Genomic DNA, 18,703 nt, shown 5'->3' with positions numbered 1-18,703 from the left:
TTAAGATGTTCACGAGGGTCCTGTGAATGCAGCTAGTATGTGACTGTGTTAATTAGAGGGATATGGAAAAGTCTTTTGCCCTAAAGTGGGTCTAGTAAGGCTGATGATGATGGTGAAAAAGGGCTTAGGCCATGTGTTGCTTTTTCAGCATGTGCCCTGAGATGGTGTCACTAATCAAGCGCAACTCATGCGGCAAGGCTCTGGACATTGCTCGCACGGCTCGTGATATGCTGGGCGGCAACGGCATCAGTGACGAATACCACATCATCCGGCACGTCATGAACCTGGAAGCAGTCAACACTTACGAAGGTGCCCTTTCTTCCTCCTCCTCCCTTCCCTCGTCCATGTGCAGTGCATGATGGGACTGAAACGAGCCTTTTTTTTTTCCCACCGTTGCAGGAACCCACGACGTACATGCACTGATCCTAGGAAGAGCTATCACCGGCATTCAAGCATTCTCTGCAGATTAGGAATTAACCAATACTAGTAACAACTGGGAGGGGGTGGACTCTGCTATTTTTGATAATACACATTGGCTGTGCCATAAAGCTTGTTTTTATTTTCATGAACACATGGTCTGCCCGGTCCTTGTACACATTGGCACAGCCATGATGGAGCTGTGCACAGAAACAACATACTACGAGCACTATCCTGGCACGAGGTTGAAGGTCGTTTGCTGGTGGTGCAGGTGCTTAAGTGTCTCCCTAAGGTTAGAAATGCAGCATGACTAGCGCTTGACCAAGAATTGTTTACTCCTCACTTGTGTGGACTGCACTACATCAAAATCTCTTCAGTAACGTTACACACCAGCAAACTTATTTTTTATTTGTGCTGCTGAAGCATATGGCTCCAAAGGTGCTTATGGTATGGAATCAAGTGTACTAATTATGTACCTTGTTGTTTCTGAAAAGCATGTAAACACCCTCCTGCCTAACTTGCTGCTTGCCATCGGAAAACTGGCAATTTCAGTGTTGTGTGTAATTTTGTTGTGTGTAAGTGTTGTCTGTAACAAATCATAACATAGCTAATAAACGTTTTTTTTACAGATTACGAAACAAAAGAAAAAAGTTTGTTGACTGGCAGAATTTGAGAGACCCGCACGGAAAGTCACAAAATATATTGAATTTATCCGATGAGAAAATAGAATAAAAATGGGTACATTTTTTCCGGATTTAGAATAGAAAGCTGGGAAAATTTTTTTCATGCCGTTTGAACATGTTCTGTAGATTGCAGCGTGAGAAACCAGTATTCGAAGTTACAGAGCACTTCGTGCTGCATGCTGAACTTTACAGTCAGTACAGAGTCAGTTGCTTTACGTGCAGCGCTTTGGGCTACTCTGCAGTACAGTGCCAAGTTCGGCCCTGGCCATCTTGAAAAGAAAACTGCTTCTGCGGCAGAGCTAATGGCATGAAATTGCTCATGATGTGCCTGGCACATTGAGAGAGGCCCAAGAACCAGTGAATGCCCTGAGCAACAGCAGACAATGAAAGTTAGTCAGGCACTCGTCAGAAGTCCGAGCTAGACTAATTAATCATCTCTCTCTGAACTAAAATAAGGTGACTCATCTGCTGCATTAACACTTGACCTACTAAGCCAAGCAATCTAAAACTATTCTGAAACTGAAGTACAGTTATTTTACAACATTTTAGATGGAATTACTTGACCAGAAGTGGCCCTGATTATTTGGTAGAGGCCATGGTTGAAATTGAATGATGTAAATGAGCACACTAGACACAGAGCAAATCACCATACGGTGAAACCCACTTATATGTTGATGTGCCACGAAAGTATTATTATGACCGGGCTAGGCTGTAAGAACAAAGAAGACATGGCAGACTTATTTGCAGGCAGAAATCCACGCTCAGTCACTTTGACTTCAAGCAATTTTGTTGACAACTCTCGGCAGGACATCCAATGTAGCAGAATGAAAACTTTTTAGCACAAATGAAGTCCCACGGGGACTTGATCGTTTTTAGGACTTCATGATGTATACACCTTGGTTTGGCTGGTACAGTTGCAACATTTGCAAGTCTTTTATTGCGAAAGCAATACTACTCGCACTTTTAAGCCTTCGCGTGACCCGGCTGCAGTTACGTCTTACCCATGTGACGCTATGTCACACCCCACATGACACACGGGCTGGCAGGAGCTGCCAACTTGGGTCTCTCGTTTCACGTGGGACGGTTATGTCAGAATCAGCCTGCCAGGACCCTGGCATTCACGTTACCCCTATAGGCCACTAAGGCACATTCATATGGGCTGGTTAAAGCGGGGCTTTATATGTGGGCCGAGGAAGAAGGAGAAGAAGAAGAACGCTCAGTCACCCGCAGTTAATGCTTTCGCTCAATATTTGGTTCAGCAGCATTGAGCCCTTGTAATTTTTTCTCCTGATACGGTTGGCGATCAGTGGCGAAATTTAATAGCTATAACCGATAATCTATTATTACAGCATTATACTATATGCAGGTTATTTTACTGTAGAACAGATGGTAAAGCTGACGGTGCACGGTCATATCCGATATGTTGTTCGAAGTGGTACTATTATTATAAGTCGGTTTTACTGTAGTACATACTAATTATTTCAAGCTATGTCACTCACCAGTGCCTTGTAAAAGCACTGCAACACGGTCTTTTGCACTGCTCTCTGCAGGTGTGTTGCTAGAGGGCATACCTGCTTACGGTGCTGCTGTTGCCACATAGTTGCAATTTTCAGGGGTGGAAGCAGGCTGAAGCATTTTAGATCAGCTCAAGGAGCAGTGACAATGCCATTTTGGAGCAGCTTTGGAAAAGTGAAAGTAGAGTTTTGAAGGAATCTACTAATTACGTACTGGAGCACATTTCTTAAGCCAACCGCCTTCCATAATTGCAGTTTTCTATTCCTGACAAACAATCGCCAATTTGATTCCTTTTTATGCAACATTAAATGTGTTTCTGATTATGCACGCATCCCTGACAAAGGAAGACAAATGGTCAAAACATGTAAAGATGTTTAAAGTAACACATGCTGACCTAAGAAACAATTAGGAATAAACTAGTCGCAAATGAACACTCGCTTGTGTACTTCATAACTGAACATCATGTTTGACCTAAACCTTTTGCATGTATAGCTTTCAGAAAAAGCAGCGCAGAAAAGACGTGGACAAAGACGAGACGGTTTTTGTCCACGTCTTTTCTGCGCTGCTTTTTCTGAATTCTTTTTGATTCTATGCCTCTACTCATAAAATCACAAGTGCCTTCAGGAAGGATAGATGGCACTTAAGAGTAGCCTTTTCACCCTTCAGCTTCTTTACTTCACTTTTCTAGTGATTGGCACCATGAGCATACCACCCCAGAAACACTTCAGTTGAAGTACATGTATGCTTTTGTGTGATATCGGCCTGCCATGTCTGTCATTGATAAAAGGCCTCGATGTTGAAGTACCTGCTTGTTTTCACAGCAAAACTATTAGAACAACTCGTGTATTTTTTGCAGCCGGACAAGTTTCCTAATGGCTCATGGTAGTTTACGTGCCCTATCTGCTTCGCCTGCTGCTCTCACTTCTCTCTCCACTGGCAATTCAAATGACCAAGAGGAGGTACTATGTCACATGCACTGAGCATTTTTTCGCAATTCCCTCCAATCGCTTGTAGCCCATATTAAGTTTACTTGGGACCAAGTATTTTTATGCTCCATGCTCTCGTTGGTTTTGAAAATTTTATTTGCATTAAGCCCAGCGCAAGATGCGTTACACCTCTACGATCAATGCGCCGCCATCATACCCTTGTTCAGCTTAATTTGGTAGCAGAGCATCGTGGCAGCCGTTTGAAATATTTGGGGCAATATTACTTTTTGGAGCAGAATGGAACAAAATGGAGCAAACTGAGCAGCATTTCCACCCCGTAGCTGTTTGTATTTCAGTGCTCTAGTGTTGCGTCCAATCCTGTTTGTTCCTTATGAGTACATCAGAGAGCTTTGCTCTTGCAGATTTATATTTAGGTAAACATTGCACACTTCTTTTACCCTTGTGTGTTCAAATGTTCAAGAGATATTTAACATTTAAAGCCCTTTAAAGGGCAACTCTGGTGGGTTTTTTTTTTATCATTTTGAGTTTTTGATTGCATTACATTCCTCTGTGTGTCCTGACTCCAACACCAAAAAAAAAAAAAAAAAGTGAAATTCCAAGTAGAGCAAATCGAAACAGAAACTGCTTTCATGGCCAGAAACGACGTTCCAGTTGAAGAAACGATGTCGTCGCATACAGTATTGGAAAAGCATTGCATACGCATTGGATGGTGAAGTGTAGAAATCATAACTGAGTACATAAAATGCCTGGGTTAGCTTTACAGGCGTACACACTTCTGCAACAGTTATGCACGCGAAACACAACCCATTTCACGACGGTTCGCAACCAGTGAAGTACACTTAACAATCATCGAAATGTGGTCGAACCCGTCGCAGCGCGCAAGCAGCCATGTTATGTTGGACAGGCCTCAAAAGTTCATGATCACGTGGGGAGTAGGCAGTAATGCAGGTGTACTGTTTGCAAAGTCACAAACGCAGTGTTGCCCACAGATATTGTGTCAACTGAAGCCACGAAAACTGCACATTTTAAAATTATGTTGTGCGCAAATGAATTATCGCATGGCACCTAAATTTGGTAGAATGAGTCAGGGCAGAAATGACAACCTACAGTAAACCTTGTGCCAGAATATTCGAATGTCGAAAAACCTCCGGAGTCACCCTTTAAAGAGTGAAAGAATTAAAAGGAAAATAAATTATTGTTTGACCCAGACAGAGAAATAATGCTGTAAAAGGTTGCCATCTTGGCAGCTACTGGTAACAGCAGCTTATGGTCCGAAACTGGGTCTAAGGCTGATTGTCCTGTGGCTAGCTATCCTAAGATATGGGCCTGGGCTGGTTGGTGAAATATGTTAGACCTGGGCGTGTATTTCGAGTTTACGTCGTTATTGAGGAGTCGCTATCTCACGTGACCTTGAGTCATTTGAATGGTTGAAACGCCGGAACTGGGTGTTGCCACTACGAAACCGGAAAAGATGGCAACATCATGTTTCGGCGTTTCCATCAATCCGATGACTGAAGGTCACGCGAGATAGCGACACTTTGATAATGACGCAAACTTGGAATATGGGCTCTACAGTGCACAGGAAGGCACAGACAGTATTTTTCAGCATGTACGCTCGTGCATAAAAGTAGAGAGACCACATGAACCATTATGATCACTGTTTTTCTGTGTGAAATAGTGCACTTGACTGAGGTGCTCAGGGAAGCTGGCAAGCATATTAAGGAAGGCACCCTATGCACATCTCAGATACAGCTGTTGCACCATCAGGAAATGCTGGCATGCAGTTTTGTCTATCTGACATGATGATGAACATTGAATTTCCAACACTGGCCAAACAGTATCATTGCGCAAGGTATTTCACTGTACAAAAGGTTGAGGCCGAGACCCATTTGCCAAGCATTTCACTCTTGAGAAGCCAAGCTAGGCAGATATTGTGCCTAGCCTGTACCCACAGCATCACTAGCAGATACCCTGACGGTTGAACCCTGCATCTCTGGCACATTTCAGAGCACAGAGCAGTAGGACACGGGCTGGTAGCTCATGATCAAAATTGCCATCAATTCTGAGTTCTGGGACAGAACAATTAGATCTAACAGGCAGAACCTATAAGACAAAACAGGGAAAATTTGAGTCCCACTGGAACTTTGTAGTGTCGGACCAGTTGGGTTCTACAGGTGAATACTGATGGTATGGTCCAGCACGGTGTGGTATGCCGGGTCTCATGTCTCGAAGCTGGACATGGGCTGCAAGAAATGCTATGCATAACATGATTTTACAAAGGAGTGAAGGGTGCTGCCATATCGGGGAGCTGGGCTGTTATCGTAGCACAAGAAAGTGTTGACGACTTCCCCCCTTAACAGTCCAGTCAAACTGGTTTCTCCAAGGGTCGTAAAATGGTCTATAAGAGAGGGCACCAGCTTAGTGAATTACACCACCAGGGGTTCTTTGATGACATTGCACAGGACCTGGTTATGGTATTTGACCTCGGCCAAAGTGTGGATGTGTCCTGCCAGTCTTGAGACTGTGACAGCCACCTTACACGTGCAAGTGCCATACACATATGTGCAACAAACCCATTTCCTTAACCATTCCTGTCTGAAGCCTCTTCTGCACCAGCAATCTAACTAAACCCTCCATGGTGTTCTTTACACACTACAAAGTGGGGACCTGTGGGCCGTCGTGTGGCCCATGTGATTGGCAGAGGGATGAAACAGAACTGGGTCCTCGGGACATGCAACGTGATGAACTAACAGTCTGTCAGGCTCACAAAACGGATGTCAAGGAAAGAAACGTGGCCCCATAGCAGCTGGGGACTCAACAGGGCAGGGCCTGCCGGAAGTCAATCGGGAAAGGCCTTGGTCCTGTTGCAGATGCAATCCAGCTGGCGATGATGATGATGGTAGTGCTTAGTTGCAGGCAGCTGGTACTACTAAGGAGTGGGGGCTAATGGTGGTGCACCTTTGTGCCACAAACACCCCGAGAGAGTGACTGCTGTTGTGACGCACTGTTTATTGGATGGTTCATATCTGTACAGGGGGTGGTGTGGTGGGATGGGGGTCTTCATCTAATCAACGCAGAGCTTGACTATCGGTGACACTGAAGACAAACTGTAGGCAGCCAAGCTTGATGTGGGAGCCGTGGTGCAAGAGTGCCGTGCCTTCCCAGCCGGCAGCCCCGATTAGGTTGGCACGACAGCTGCACGTCCGCCTTGTCACCTGCGATGACCATTGCCCTCAATCACATTGCCCAAGGCGAAGACTACAATCCTCAAGAATGTATTTCGGGCTCAGTCAAGGCCCCGCTTTAGCCAGCAGAACGTTACAATGTATAACTGCAGAAATAGACTGCATAGAACAGAACTTGCTTCCTCCTATTTCACTCCTTGGGAGCCCAGGGAAGCCATATCCACTCCAAGGCCTCTCACTCTAATGACATGGCATCTTTCCTGGACACAAATAGGCTGCAGACAAGCTTAAAGAGAACAAATGTATAAAACATGCTGGTAAAAGAATGCAAGGTCATTTTGTGTTAGCATTTAAATTGACTACTAACTGCCTAAATAAGTCGTAGGCATCCAGACTTCTCCGTAATGCACCGCACCACACTGGGGCCACAACAATGGCGTCAAGTATAGCGGCGCTATGTTTAAAGCAAAGAAGTGGTTGCTAGAAGAGAGAACACCAACGCCACCAAATATATAATGCTTGAAATGTTGTTTGGTAGCATCGGACGACTCACAACAGCATGTGGCCGAATGAGCAGCAATTTAATACAGTGGCAACACCACAAATTTCTCTGCACTGCTCTGGTGCACTGAGGGGAAGATGACTTTAATCTGCAATTACTAAATGCTAGCATAAAACCAGTTTGCACGCTTCACCTACAGCCTTTGTGCATTGTTGCATATCATCCAAATGTCAAAAAACCACTTCAGCTTCCCTTTAAGCATTTACAGTGGTGGTATTGTATATACTCCGATCGGTCATTAACCAGCCATGTTTAACTCTCCTCAGCTCTAGAATATACGACATTTGAATTCACAAATAATTCTAGCTCAAAATGGAGTATGGCCCAATAGATTACCGCTAATTCCATTTCATATCTCAGATGTCGGTGAAGCATGGAGGCACTGTGCGCTGGAGATGGTGCACAAACTCTGTTGCCAATCGTAAGTGAGGAAGCCCTTAGTGGGGGAAAAAAAGAAAGCTACATGAATAGCCACTGTCCATGCTACAATAAAGAAAGCAAGAATGTCTCAATGACAAGACCTGTTTAGGACTTCTGATGCTCACACGCACAGAGGATGTGATTTCTTTTTTTTTTTTTGCACTCACTTTGGATAAGATTACAACGATGATTAATGGTGGTTGTGGGAGTAAAGGCATATAGACCAAGAACTGTCACAAAGTGACATGGACTAGTGACAGCAGGCAGCAATACATAGTAATGGGCACAGCAGGTACCTGACTGGGACATAAAATATAAAGAAGTGCTGGCCAAATCAATGACATATTGTTGCGAACCATTCAAACCTCCATTTTTTGTTTCTTTAACTGCCAAGATACTTTGTTGGGCGAGTTAGTAAACATTTATTATTCATTTAAACAGCGTGAACAAGAAGACAAAGAACAAGATAAAAAGAAGCCACAGTATAAGCGCTGACTCACCACTATGCCTAAGCCTTTACTCCAAGGCCCGGATAAATACAAATATGACGAAAACGAAACAATCACATGAAACAACCCCTGGGTTCACCTGCTGCACAAAAAGTCACTCAAAAAAGACATCTCTTTGCTTGAAAGAGCAAGAGAAGTCTTGCCGACACACTTATTGTCCGTTGAAATAAAATATGATTCAACTATCTCTCTCATCATCTTTTCTTTGTGACGATACAAAATCCTAACCTGGTCAAACACAGGAGTACACTTCTTCTTTATTGTTTCACATGAATGGCAATGTGAGACCAGAAATGTTATGTCCTTGCCACTTTCCAAGTTGTTCCGGTGTTCCAATAGTCTCTTGTTAATACAGCGTCCTGTTTGTCCTATATAACAGGCTCCACAAAAGAGTGGAAGCCTGTACACAACATCAGTCTTGCATCCAACAAATGGGTCTCTATGTTTCACCCCACATTCTTGCTTCTTCGATTCTCTTTCCTTTTGAATAGCCGGGCAAATCCTCCTCATCTTGAGCGGGGCGATGTATGACCAGGTTAGGATTATTGGGCTGACTTGCGCCCACAAAAGAACTAAGCAATCGGCGGCGGCAATAGCAGCAAGCGATCTTTTTCTTTAAGGGTAGAGTAATTCTGTGAACAATTCAAATCACTGTTTGTAGTTTTTTTAACAGCCGCCAGCATGCAGCCTTATCAGTGTGATTGTAGAGCACAGATCCAGGGCCGGATTAACTAATGCAGGCCCGTTCAAAAAAATTAAGAGGGATCCTATAAACCACCACCACTCCACCCCACACACTGATGTTATGTGTAAGACGACGCGTTTTAAAATTTCCTAAGGGGACACAGCACAATTACTCGAAGAATCCGCATAATAAAAAAATAAACTTCAATTCAATTCAATCTGCAGACTGTTTATGAACATCGCCTGAGCATATACTTGCCTGAGCGCGTGGGGAAAGGCTGGCACCGAGACTGAGCTATTCTAGGGAATTGCAAGACACACAACACCCTCCCTCAAAAATCAGAATGCGCATTTGTGAAAAACAAATTTCTCGAGTGATTATTGTCTTGGTCAATCGATAAAGCAAGATGATTGGCTTCGTTTGAGCACAGAGATGGGTCTTGTTCAGTTTATAAGCTGTTTGCAAATTCTTACCAGAGAAATGCTTAAGGATCGTTGGCTGGTTTGTGGGGTTTAATGTCCCAAAGTGACTTGTGCTATGAGAGATGCCGTAGTGAAGGACTCCGGAAATTTCGACCACCTGGGGTTCTTCAGTGTAAACTGACATTGCACAGCACATGACCACCTTGCTTTTCGCCTCCATCAAAAAGCTGCCGCCGAAGCCGGGGTTCGATCCCGCATCCTTGGAAACAGTAGTCGAGTGCCGTAACCACTGCGCCACCCCGGCAGGGTGAAACACTAAGAATCATCTAACAGTTTTGTGAATTTATCCAGCACAACGAAGACAGTGTTCCTATGCACTCTGCGATATGCAGTATGTTTTATATGCTGCTTAAAGAGACAGAACAGTGGCCAAAATTGTCATGAGATTAGGGTAAAGATGAAGAGACCTTGCCTCATTTAGTACAGATCGAGCACTACAATATCAAAGAAAAGAGGCTTCAGCAAAGAAGCCCTATTACTTTCGGTGTATTACCCCATGTGACTACATGTCAGCAAAATACTGCTGATTTTTGTAAGTGCGCGCTGTTCTTTTTTACTTCTTGGAGTGCTTGTCATTATTTGTTATATTTTGCGCTCTCTACACTGCATCCTTAAATAAAAACCGGCCCTCCTTTTGCTCCGTGAGAGGGATGCTTTCAAGTTTTGCCACTAGATGGCGCCACAGTGTTTGGAATTCTGTGAATGAAGCGATGATAATGCCCACAAAAACTTTCGTTGACGAGGCGTGTGTGATTGTGCCGTAGCAGCCTTGAGTGTGAAACTGAAAAGGATGTTACTCTAAGCAAAAATATGTCTAATTACAAAATTTATTATGAAGCGAAATTTATATTTGTTTTCGGTGTCTTTTTCGTCGACCACCAGTCGTCATCGCGGTCGCTGCTCATTGTTTCCAGCATCGGGCTACATAAGAACGGGTGCATGCACTGATCGAAAAATTCTCGGTAAAACTTTTCTACAGCGTTTCTACCAAAACCGTTATGGAATCGAACGTTTTAGACATTAATCCTTCCACTATGGCAAAAAAAATTTGAGACCTAAATTCCAGTGTTCTGTCCCTTTAAACTACAGCAAATAATTACAACTCCAAACGTTGTCATAGCGCGGGGTGCTAAATGTTTTCCGAAATGGTGCCACCTGTAGAAAATTACATTGCTACAGAAACATTTTAATATGCTCAATAACCAGTAATATACTTTTAAATCTTATACAGATTGCCGACACACACAAGAAGAAATTGCGCATCCATTTTGCACATAATTTCCGCTTTTAAAAGAGAAGGAAGCACTTTTGCATGTACCACCACTTTTCCTGCTTTCAGCTTACAGAATAAATGTACATTTTACGATATAGAATACGCAGCTTGTTCGTCGAGAAACCACTGCAGCTGTAGGCGGCGATCGGGAAAAATAGGGTGGATGCTTAAGCGCTGCTTTAAGTGTAATACGGGACAGGGTTATTGGTTCCCATTTGCCAGCTCCCCTTGCGGTTGCTCCTTCGCATATATGTACTGTCCATTAAAATAGGGTGAGCACTTAGAAAACACTGAGGCGGTTTTCAAATGTGATAATACCCTCCTGAAGTTAATTTTTCGATTATGCATAAAATACCTGCAGAATATTTGGCTGAAAACGCAGAATTCAAATCTCCCGCGCCTCGCCTGACTGCTACAGAGGAGCAAAGCAGGGAGAAAAACTTCGCTCTTGCCGTCCTTTGTGACATCACTTTGAAAAGCCGGAGGCATTCAAAGCCTTCCGAGGGAGCTTTCAGAGTGCGCTGTCCCCCTTTTGCGCAAGTTGTGGACGTACAAAACATGTCAACTCAGTCTTGTGCTCCCGATACAACACTCCTCTGCACATGTTCAGTTGCAGGAGCAGCTGTGACTGTGACGATGTCTTCTTCCATCGTTTCTCGCAGTGTCAACAGCTCGCGACGCAATATGAGGCTGCTAAGAAGAGAGATAAAGCCAACCAAAGAAAGCATTCTACTCCAAGCATTTTCATGACTGTGACTCCATGCAGGTTGTTCATAATGTGATTTCTACTGGCTTTGTAAAAAAATGTATGGCTGAACCATGAAGGAGTTTCTTATTTCCTTGCTCAAAAAGTCATGTGAGTTAACATTCCAAACAACCCTATTTGATAAAGGAGGAAAAGGGAATTAAGGGCTTGTACTTCCGATTGTAATTCCATTACCTTTTTGGCGATTCCAATCTCATCTTTATGTGACTTGTAGCGTTAAGCGTTCATTACAATCTAATCGCGGAGTGCAATTTTGTGATGGGACAAGAAGACAGCATTGACGCGTGGTTTACTTTCATGTCTCGTTTTCTTGCACAAAGGTACGCGCAACGGCTTCTATGCTAAACATCGTACAACTCATCAGCCGTACACGCTGGTGATCCTTTGCAAATAAGCAGGTGATTGAGAGCCCACTGTTGTGTCGCAGATAGGTTTTGACGGCTTTGCGTGATCCTATCCCGTACGGCATGTGCCTGACATGCTCGTTGAATCCCTACGGGAGCGTTGTTAGAAGATGAGGCGTGTATTCCTAAGCCGAGTATGGGTGCATCCAGACATGTGGTGCACTGAGCCAGGTTCGGTCCAAGGTTCAGTTATCATCGAAGTAAAGCGGGCCTCGTGATTTTGCACTTGTTGCTGCCTCGTTATTTTACATAGTCCTGTCTTATTGTAAATTATAAATGAAACCGACGAGGCTGTTGTAAGAAAACACATCGGTTTTTCATGAAGGTATGGGCGTGGTAGAGCTACAGCTTGGCTTTCAAAATATGTCGGCCATCAATTCACTAAACTTATACTGTGAGCGTACAATAAAAGGGGAAAGTTCTCTACATCTGCTAAATGTCCCATGGCTCAAGCAGAATTCTGCGCGGGTTTGGCTATGTCTCCAGCACAATAACTCCGTCTATGCCTCGCATGCATCGCAAAGTTCGGAAACCGCCCTTCGCGTACTGTTCATTAGTCAGGTGACAGCTTTGTACAGCTTCACCCTTTCCATAAAATTCTTCATTTCCCCAACGTATAACGCCTGGTACCTAAAGCAGCATTTTGCAACAACGCCTTGGGCCCTTTTTTCACTACAATGACTTTTCGTGCAGGGCGGAAGGCCTGAGACAGAGGTAGTCCGCTAGTGCATTGTTTGCTGCCCTATCTTCCCAGGAGTATGCGTGCTGCAATTTCACTGAAGGCCATGTAGTTTCTGCTAATAATGACACACAATGCCTTACTGTATATTACAGCAAGTTTTCATGCAAAGCCTATACACTCCCCCCAATGGAAATGCTGCATCGTTTGTGGGCGCATCTGGTACGAATGCATGCTCTGAAACCACCGATCGTCATTCGAGTAGAAATGGCGTACCATGATCACTTTTACAAAGCCGCAGAGACCTGCAATCAACATGCAGTGCAATGACTGAGCCTTTGAGCTCATTCGGTGCAGTAGATATATTTAAAATGAATTTTTATTATAAATATCGAAATCAGCTTGATGGTCTGGCAACCATTGGCCGATGTTGTGACACCATCCCCATGTTGTCTTGCATGCACACAGTGGATGGTGGTCACTGAGAGCATTTTTTTTCTTCAGCAAAAATATTCTATTTACATATTGTCTTTTTTTTCTTTGAGAAGCCTTCACTATAATATGTGACCTTAGTGATCCTTGGACTTGTTTTGGGCTTCGTCTAGACATTGCCGAGGAGGCCGAAATTGAATGGGCTTTTGCTGTATTATTTAAGCATACATTCAGAAGCATATTATTCTTACATTATGAGAACTTCTTTTAGCAACAAGCACTCCCGCACATAAAAAGGGACATGTCCCGTGTTTCCTTCCGCCATATACGTGCACCACAAAAGGGGGGAGGGGTTAGAGTTGTGTTGCTCTTTGCTGAGCTATTGCCCGTCGCCCTTTCGATCCAAAAACTAAGAAAACCTAAACAAGCATATGTTGACGCAAGAGCATATCTTACGAGATTAGAGCAGCAGACACAACTTTTGAACGAAGCTGTACATCTTGAATTGCTGTTATATGCGCGTGTTAGTCAAACTAAATTATTTTCGGCTGGTGAAGCATTTTTGCACAACTATGCTCAGTCTGCCCACAACCAGTGCACGAAGGCATGGGCCACTGCCACCGCTTCAGTCCCATCCCCGCAGAACCCAATGCAATTCGAATGCGCTTCGCTGCCCGCACCGAACAACAGCCTCCCAGCCGCCGCCGTCTCCGTCTCACCTCCCCCATAGCCTCAAGCGCGCGACTGCGACTGACTCCTGAGCCTAACCTTGCGTTTTTCTAGTGCTTGTCCAGCAAATGACTCGTGACTGCTTCAGTGTAAATATACACCATTTAGTATTTAGTGTGTGAGTTCTGAACTCCCGCAGGAATGTACCGACTCGCGGATTAGGACTGGGCCCCCAACGTGTTTGTTTGCATAGCTTTCGCAACGACTGGATGTATGCTGCTAGTTCACACGGCATAAAATGCAAGCTGAGCTAGCAACACCAAAACTGTCCACTTCTTTTCGCATCAATCGCACCTTTATTTGTTCACAAACTACAACTGCGCTGCAAGAAGCGCCGTGGATGCTGCGTCCCCTGAATGCGCCGGGTACCCACAAGCGGCGTTGACAGCTGCTGGCTACATTCACCAGACAGGATCACATAGACGCTTCCCGCTCAATGTACACGCGCTTTGTGATGTGAGCAGTCGTCGATTTGGAGTCACTACTGCCATAACTACACTCGATGGCCACATGCAACCGCTAAAGCTTTTGAATGTGCGCTCCGTAATCGCCAAAACTCTAGAGGCAAACCCCGCATACTCGTGCTAGGTCTACTCGTCGCAGAACGGGCCTGCAGTTCGGCGCAGACTAACATTTCTGGCCAAGGCCATTGCTGATGAGAAGGGGGAACATATGAAGTGTATCTGCTTTTTTTTTTTTCTAGCACGGTTAAGCTATAGACAAGCGCAACTGTTCAGGCCATTCACTCATCAGGTGTCAAGTTCTCACTCGGCCTCCAATCTCACCAAAACAGATCAGGCGACCGTCCGCTCATCAGGTCCGTCGGCGCCGCGTGGCCGAAAATCTCACAATACGTGATAGGCGAGTGCTGGTCGTCGCTGGAGTAATGCAGAAGATCAGTGCATCAATAAGTTAAGAAACCTAACCATGCAGCCCGCTGACCATGACCATACCTTGTGCTGAAGAAAACAAGCCTTACTCTATATCACTTTCGTACGGCAACGTCTTCATTAAGCACTTCTGCATGGGGGACGACCACTGCGTCAATCGTCCACAAAAGAAAGAAAGACCCTTTGATATTGCAATCTGCATTGCAGACGACGGTCCACTGCGGATTCTCTTGTCACGTCACAGGAGCATTTCAAAATGGCGGCCGCTCAATAGGAGCAGCTTCTTAATTCCGATTTCTATCGAGTTTTTTTTTATAATATGCGCCACATGCTAGGCACTACAGCATTGCGAGTAGGTTCACAGGCCTGTATATTATTCATAGAAGTATAAAACGGTAATAATTCAAACGACCCTGTCATCGCCCCTTTAAGGATTCAGTCTCATTTAGCTATAGTTACTTGGTGCTGGCATCCTGCGTACATTTAGGTTTTGTCATGTTTTGCATCAGCTTAACTTTTAGTCGCTGTTGCTTCATGCTTTTAGATTTTAGTTGTGTTTAGCTTTTCATCTTTACTCTTGTTATTCGTTGCTGTCATTTTTTTATGCTTTAGCTTCTCTACCTCTACTCTTGCTTTTTGTGGCTGACTTCCTTCATGCATTTATTGTTACTATGTTGGGATCCACCCTTGTTCTCCAGGTTCTTGGTTGGGTCCATCTCATTTCTCTTGTTGTAGGATAGGTCTCTTTGCTCCTTTCCATATTCCTGGGGGACTGTCATGCTTATTCTCCCTTCATTTTGTCTGGTATCCGGGCCTTCTTCCCTTGGGGGCTTTTGTCAGCTGTTCAAAACGGTTATCTTGCCTTTTCCACTTCTCTCACTCTTCTAAGGTTTTTGGCAGTTCTGGTCAAGGCCACGGGGGCTTCGCCTGGATGACATTACATTTTTTAGGTTTTGTTTGGGTTCTTTGCTGCGTGCTGTTCAGACCTTATAGAGATAACTAGTGACTGCATCGATACCTTATCAGTACGCATCAAAAGTACCTTACTGCATCAGTACCTTACCACTGCATATGCGGTGACCGCCTTGAGTTGCATGCTTCCCGGCGGCGCACATGACTGCTGCGAGAAGTCAGCACTGGTGGCTGTGTCTGCTGTATTGGATCACTCTAGTGCCTGCATACAGGCGGCGCACGGAAGCAGATCAAAGTGGTGGATTGCGCTATGCTATAACTCCCTATTATCAACATAAAAGGGATACGTGGGAAGTGGCAAAGCTCGTAATATTTAAGGCTGATTTTTTTGCAGATGATTTTTTTTAATTCACATAGTTTTTTTTACTGTTCAATTATTCAGACAATTTTCAGGGTCCTGCTGAGTCTGAAAAATCAGTCAGCGACAGACAAAAAAGGCAAAATGCCTTTTTTGTCTGAGTTTTATTGTAAGGCAATAAGGGTTAATTCCAATTGCTACTAATTTCAGACACAATGAGCACAATCCACATGACCATCAGGTTCATTTTAAGTGGGCTTGACTGAGCAGCATGACTTTCCCATACTTTTTCATGTGTTTTTCAAGCGTATAATTACAGCGTTCGATACAGGCAATTATTTGAAATATCTGGGATCGCTATAAAAGGCCTCAACTACTGCTCATACCTGCCAATCTGGCGAGATTAAAAATTGGGAAATTTTTTTATTTGCATCCACAGGGGGAAGACAGCTTTCAGGCAGTGCCCGATGAGCCCTTCTGCACAGACATTGCAGTAGCAATGCTAACTAGCTTCAAAAATCAGTCAGAGTTGTTTTGCTCAAAGCATGGTCCTGGGTGATGGTCCTTCACGACCACCTGATGTTAGACGGTTGCATTGCACATTGATCAGCAGAATTCAGTTTCAGTTTCAAATCATCTTTGCCACTGTGAGACAAGCTGATGTCGCATCCACGCGTTGTGCAAAACGCTCTTCTTTTCTCGACGTCATGAAGCACAGAGATTCGGAAGTATATGATTGCAAAAACGTCCGCAAATACATTTGCTCGGGACTATAGTGCTACAATTTCAAGCCCATGAGAATTATAAATTTACACTGTGCACCGCACACAGGAGGCCTAGCTGACCACAAACATGCACATAAGCAGCCCCAGCTACTTTGGCTTTGGCTTGATTTGGCTTGATTTAGCTTTGATCGACTGCAATGATGCCTATGGTGCTAGTATGTCCGCTGATAGTGACGCTGGTGATTACAATACAGTTGCAGGTTTAATGGTGCCAGTTTAGCAGAAACCATTCTTGTGCGGGCAGAGGCAACTTATCATCAGAAGTTCAGAGAACAATCGGGAGGTATGGCAGGTAATTTGGGTGCTGGCACTCTTGTCGTGCCAAAATCATATTGTTTGAAAGGAAAATGGTCAGCAATCTGAAGGCACAAATGTATAAAATGACTGCTTCAAACAACCTACGGTTACAGTTGTCTCGAGGCAATTCATACTACGCAAGTGTCTTTCAAAAATGGGACCACAATCTGCAGGCTCAACTGTACTCCACACGGAATTTTTGTTTCACTCAAATGGAAATTCAATCTGAAGGCCACTACTGCTCAATAATCGGACTCCACACAATTTTCATAAACTGAGCACACAAAGTGGTGTCAGTGTTTAGGGGCGACAAATTGCTCTTTCCTTCTTTGAGCAACTGTTTGCCCTGTGGCTGATGTAAGAGCAGTAGCTCCTCAGCATTAACTGTGATCACCTTAAATGCTGAATGGTAACATGTGCACGAGGCGGCAAGAGAAAGGATGTTCAGCAGCCCCACTCACCGGTCGAGGGGAGCGCACTGCAGCAGGGGAAGAAGAGATGCTGCCCGCTGCTGAAGGTCGCTTCTCCGAGAAGTCGCACGAGTAGAGCACATTGTCCACCGTCGTGCCATGCTCACTGTAGTTGAGCAGTTCATAGTGCTTGCTGATCTGCACACAGTCCGCCCCCACACGAAAAAACATTCAGGTGAAGCCTCAACCTAATGCACACTTCAAGAGAGAAGCACTTGCTTCTGTACATACAGGAATAAGGTGAAGCCACGAGCACAAGTCTAAAGGCATCAGAACAAAAACAGCTAAAACTGAAAGGGAGGTAAAGCTCTAAATACACTAGCTTGCAAACTCGGACAGGCAGGACAAGGTGCAAGGGACGCATGAACAGTCTGGACGACCAGTTCTTTATTCAGCGTCGTTGCGCGTTAGTTCCTCACTCAGTATCACTTAGTTCTGTCCCTATTAGCAAGCTAACATAATGATGGCTACCAATATGATTTGCTGACACAGCTCTGAGAAGACAGTGCAGCTTGTGGCCTCCAATTCAGCTTTCCCCAAAGCATAGCTTTCCCAGTGGTCCTGCTGTCTTCCATCAAACGAAGCCACCTTACCCCAGCTAACTTTCTCGCCTCATCCTCATGCCTGCGTTTCGGCCTGTCACTCTAACAAACCATCGTTCCATTAAGGTGACCGTACAGCAGTTGGTATACACCTCAATCTTGGATACACTCAATTACTGTCTCTATTAAGCAGTCAAAACATCCCTACAAGTCCCGTACTGTAGTACTTATAGCACCACTGGTTCCGTTTATCCAACTTCCAAAGAATACAGTGCCACATGGTGCACTGCGCCCCTACAAGCAATGTTTCTCCCAACAGTGCTTGTACAATCATCTTTCATGCACGAAGGCAACCGGGTCCTGAGCCCCTTGCTGCGCTGTAAAACCGCATGAAGAGTGGAGTGTGGGAAGTAGTTGTGGCTAGTCTTCAGTTTCCAGTGCTTGTTTTTCATATGACACTACTATCACGCAGAGAAGCCAGCATTCAGTGTTGTGCTTGCCATGGCAACCTAGATGCCCAAATGGCAGAAGCAGCCTTTTGCTGCTGTACGGGCGTTGCGAAAATCAACTGCACCTAAAAACTCTAATGAGAATTTATCCTGTCTACAGTGTACCCGTAATAGAATTGTATCTGTCATGACCGACAGTAGTGGCTAGTTCCTAAGGCACTGCCTCATGTGGCTTCTATGAGGATACGCCTAGACAGAGACACAATCATCAAGTAACATATCACTGCAGAAAGCCCGCAGCCAGTTCGGGCG

At 44.5% G+C, this 18,703-nt stretch overlaps 2 protein-coding genes across 2 annotated transcripts in view; one reads left to right on the top strand and one right to left on the bottom strand.

Annotated features, from left to right (window-relative positions):
• Positions 1 to 569, top strand: part of LOC146194354 (glutaryl-CoA dehydrogenase, mitochondrial) — a 44,902-nt gene extending 44,333 nt beyond the window's left edge. The window contains exons 8-9 of the mRNA XM_084597367.1: positions 149 to 309; positions 400 to 569. Coding sequence (XP_084453493.1) covers positions 149 to 309; positions 400 to 470 — 232 coding nt within the window. The 3' untranslated portion in view covers positions 471 to 569. The remainder of the gene's footprint in view (positions 1 to 148; positions 310 to 399) is intronic.
• A 5,988-nt stretch (positions 570 to 6,557) lies between these two features.
• Positions 6,558 to 18,703, bottom strand: part of LOC146194353 (PHD finger protein 12) — an 86,634-nt gene continuing 74,488 nt past the window's right edge. Inside the window, exons 10-11 of the mRNA XM_084597361.1 lie at positions 17,392 to 17,538; positions 6,558 to 6,777 (exon numbers count right to left, since the gene is read on the bottom strand). Coding sequence (XP_084453487.1) covers positions 6,631 to 6,777; positions 17,392 to 17,538 — 294 coding nt within the window. The 3' untranslated portion in view covers positions 6,558 to 6,630. The remainder of the gene's footprint in view (positions 6,778 to 17,391; positions 17,539 to 18,703) is intronic.

This window comes from Amblyomma maculatum, chromosome 3 (assembly GCF_055883805.1).
Source record: "Amblyomma maculatum isolate TAMU_Amacu chromosome 3, ASM5588380v1, whole genome shotgun sequence".
NCBI classification, from domain to species: Eukaryota; Metazoa; Arthropoda; class Arachnida; order Ixodida; family Ixodidae; genus Amblyomma; species Amblyomma maculatum.
This window is presented reverse-complemented; position numbering and strand designations above follow the sequence as displayed.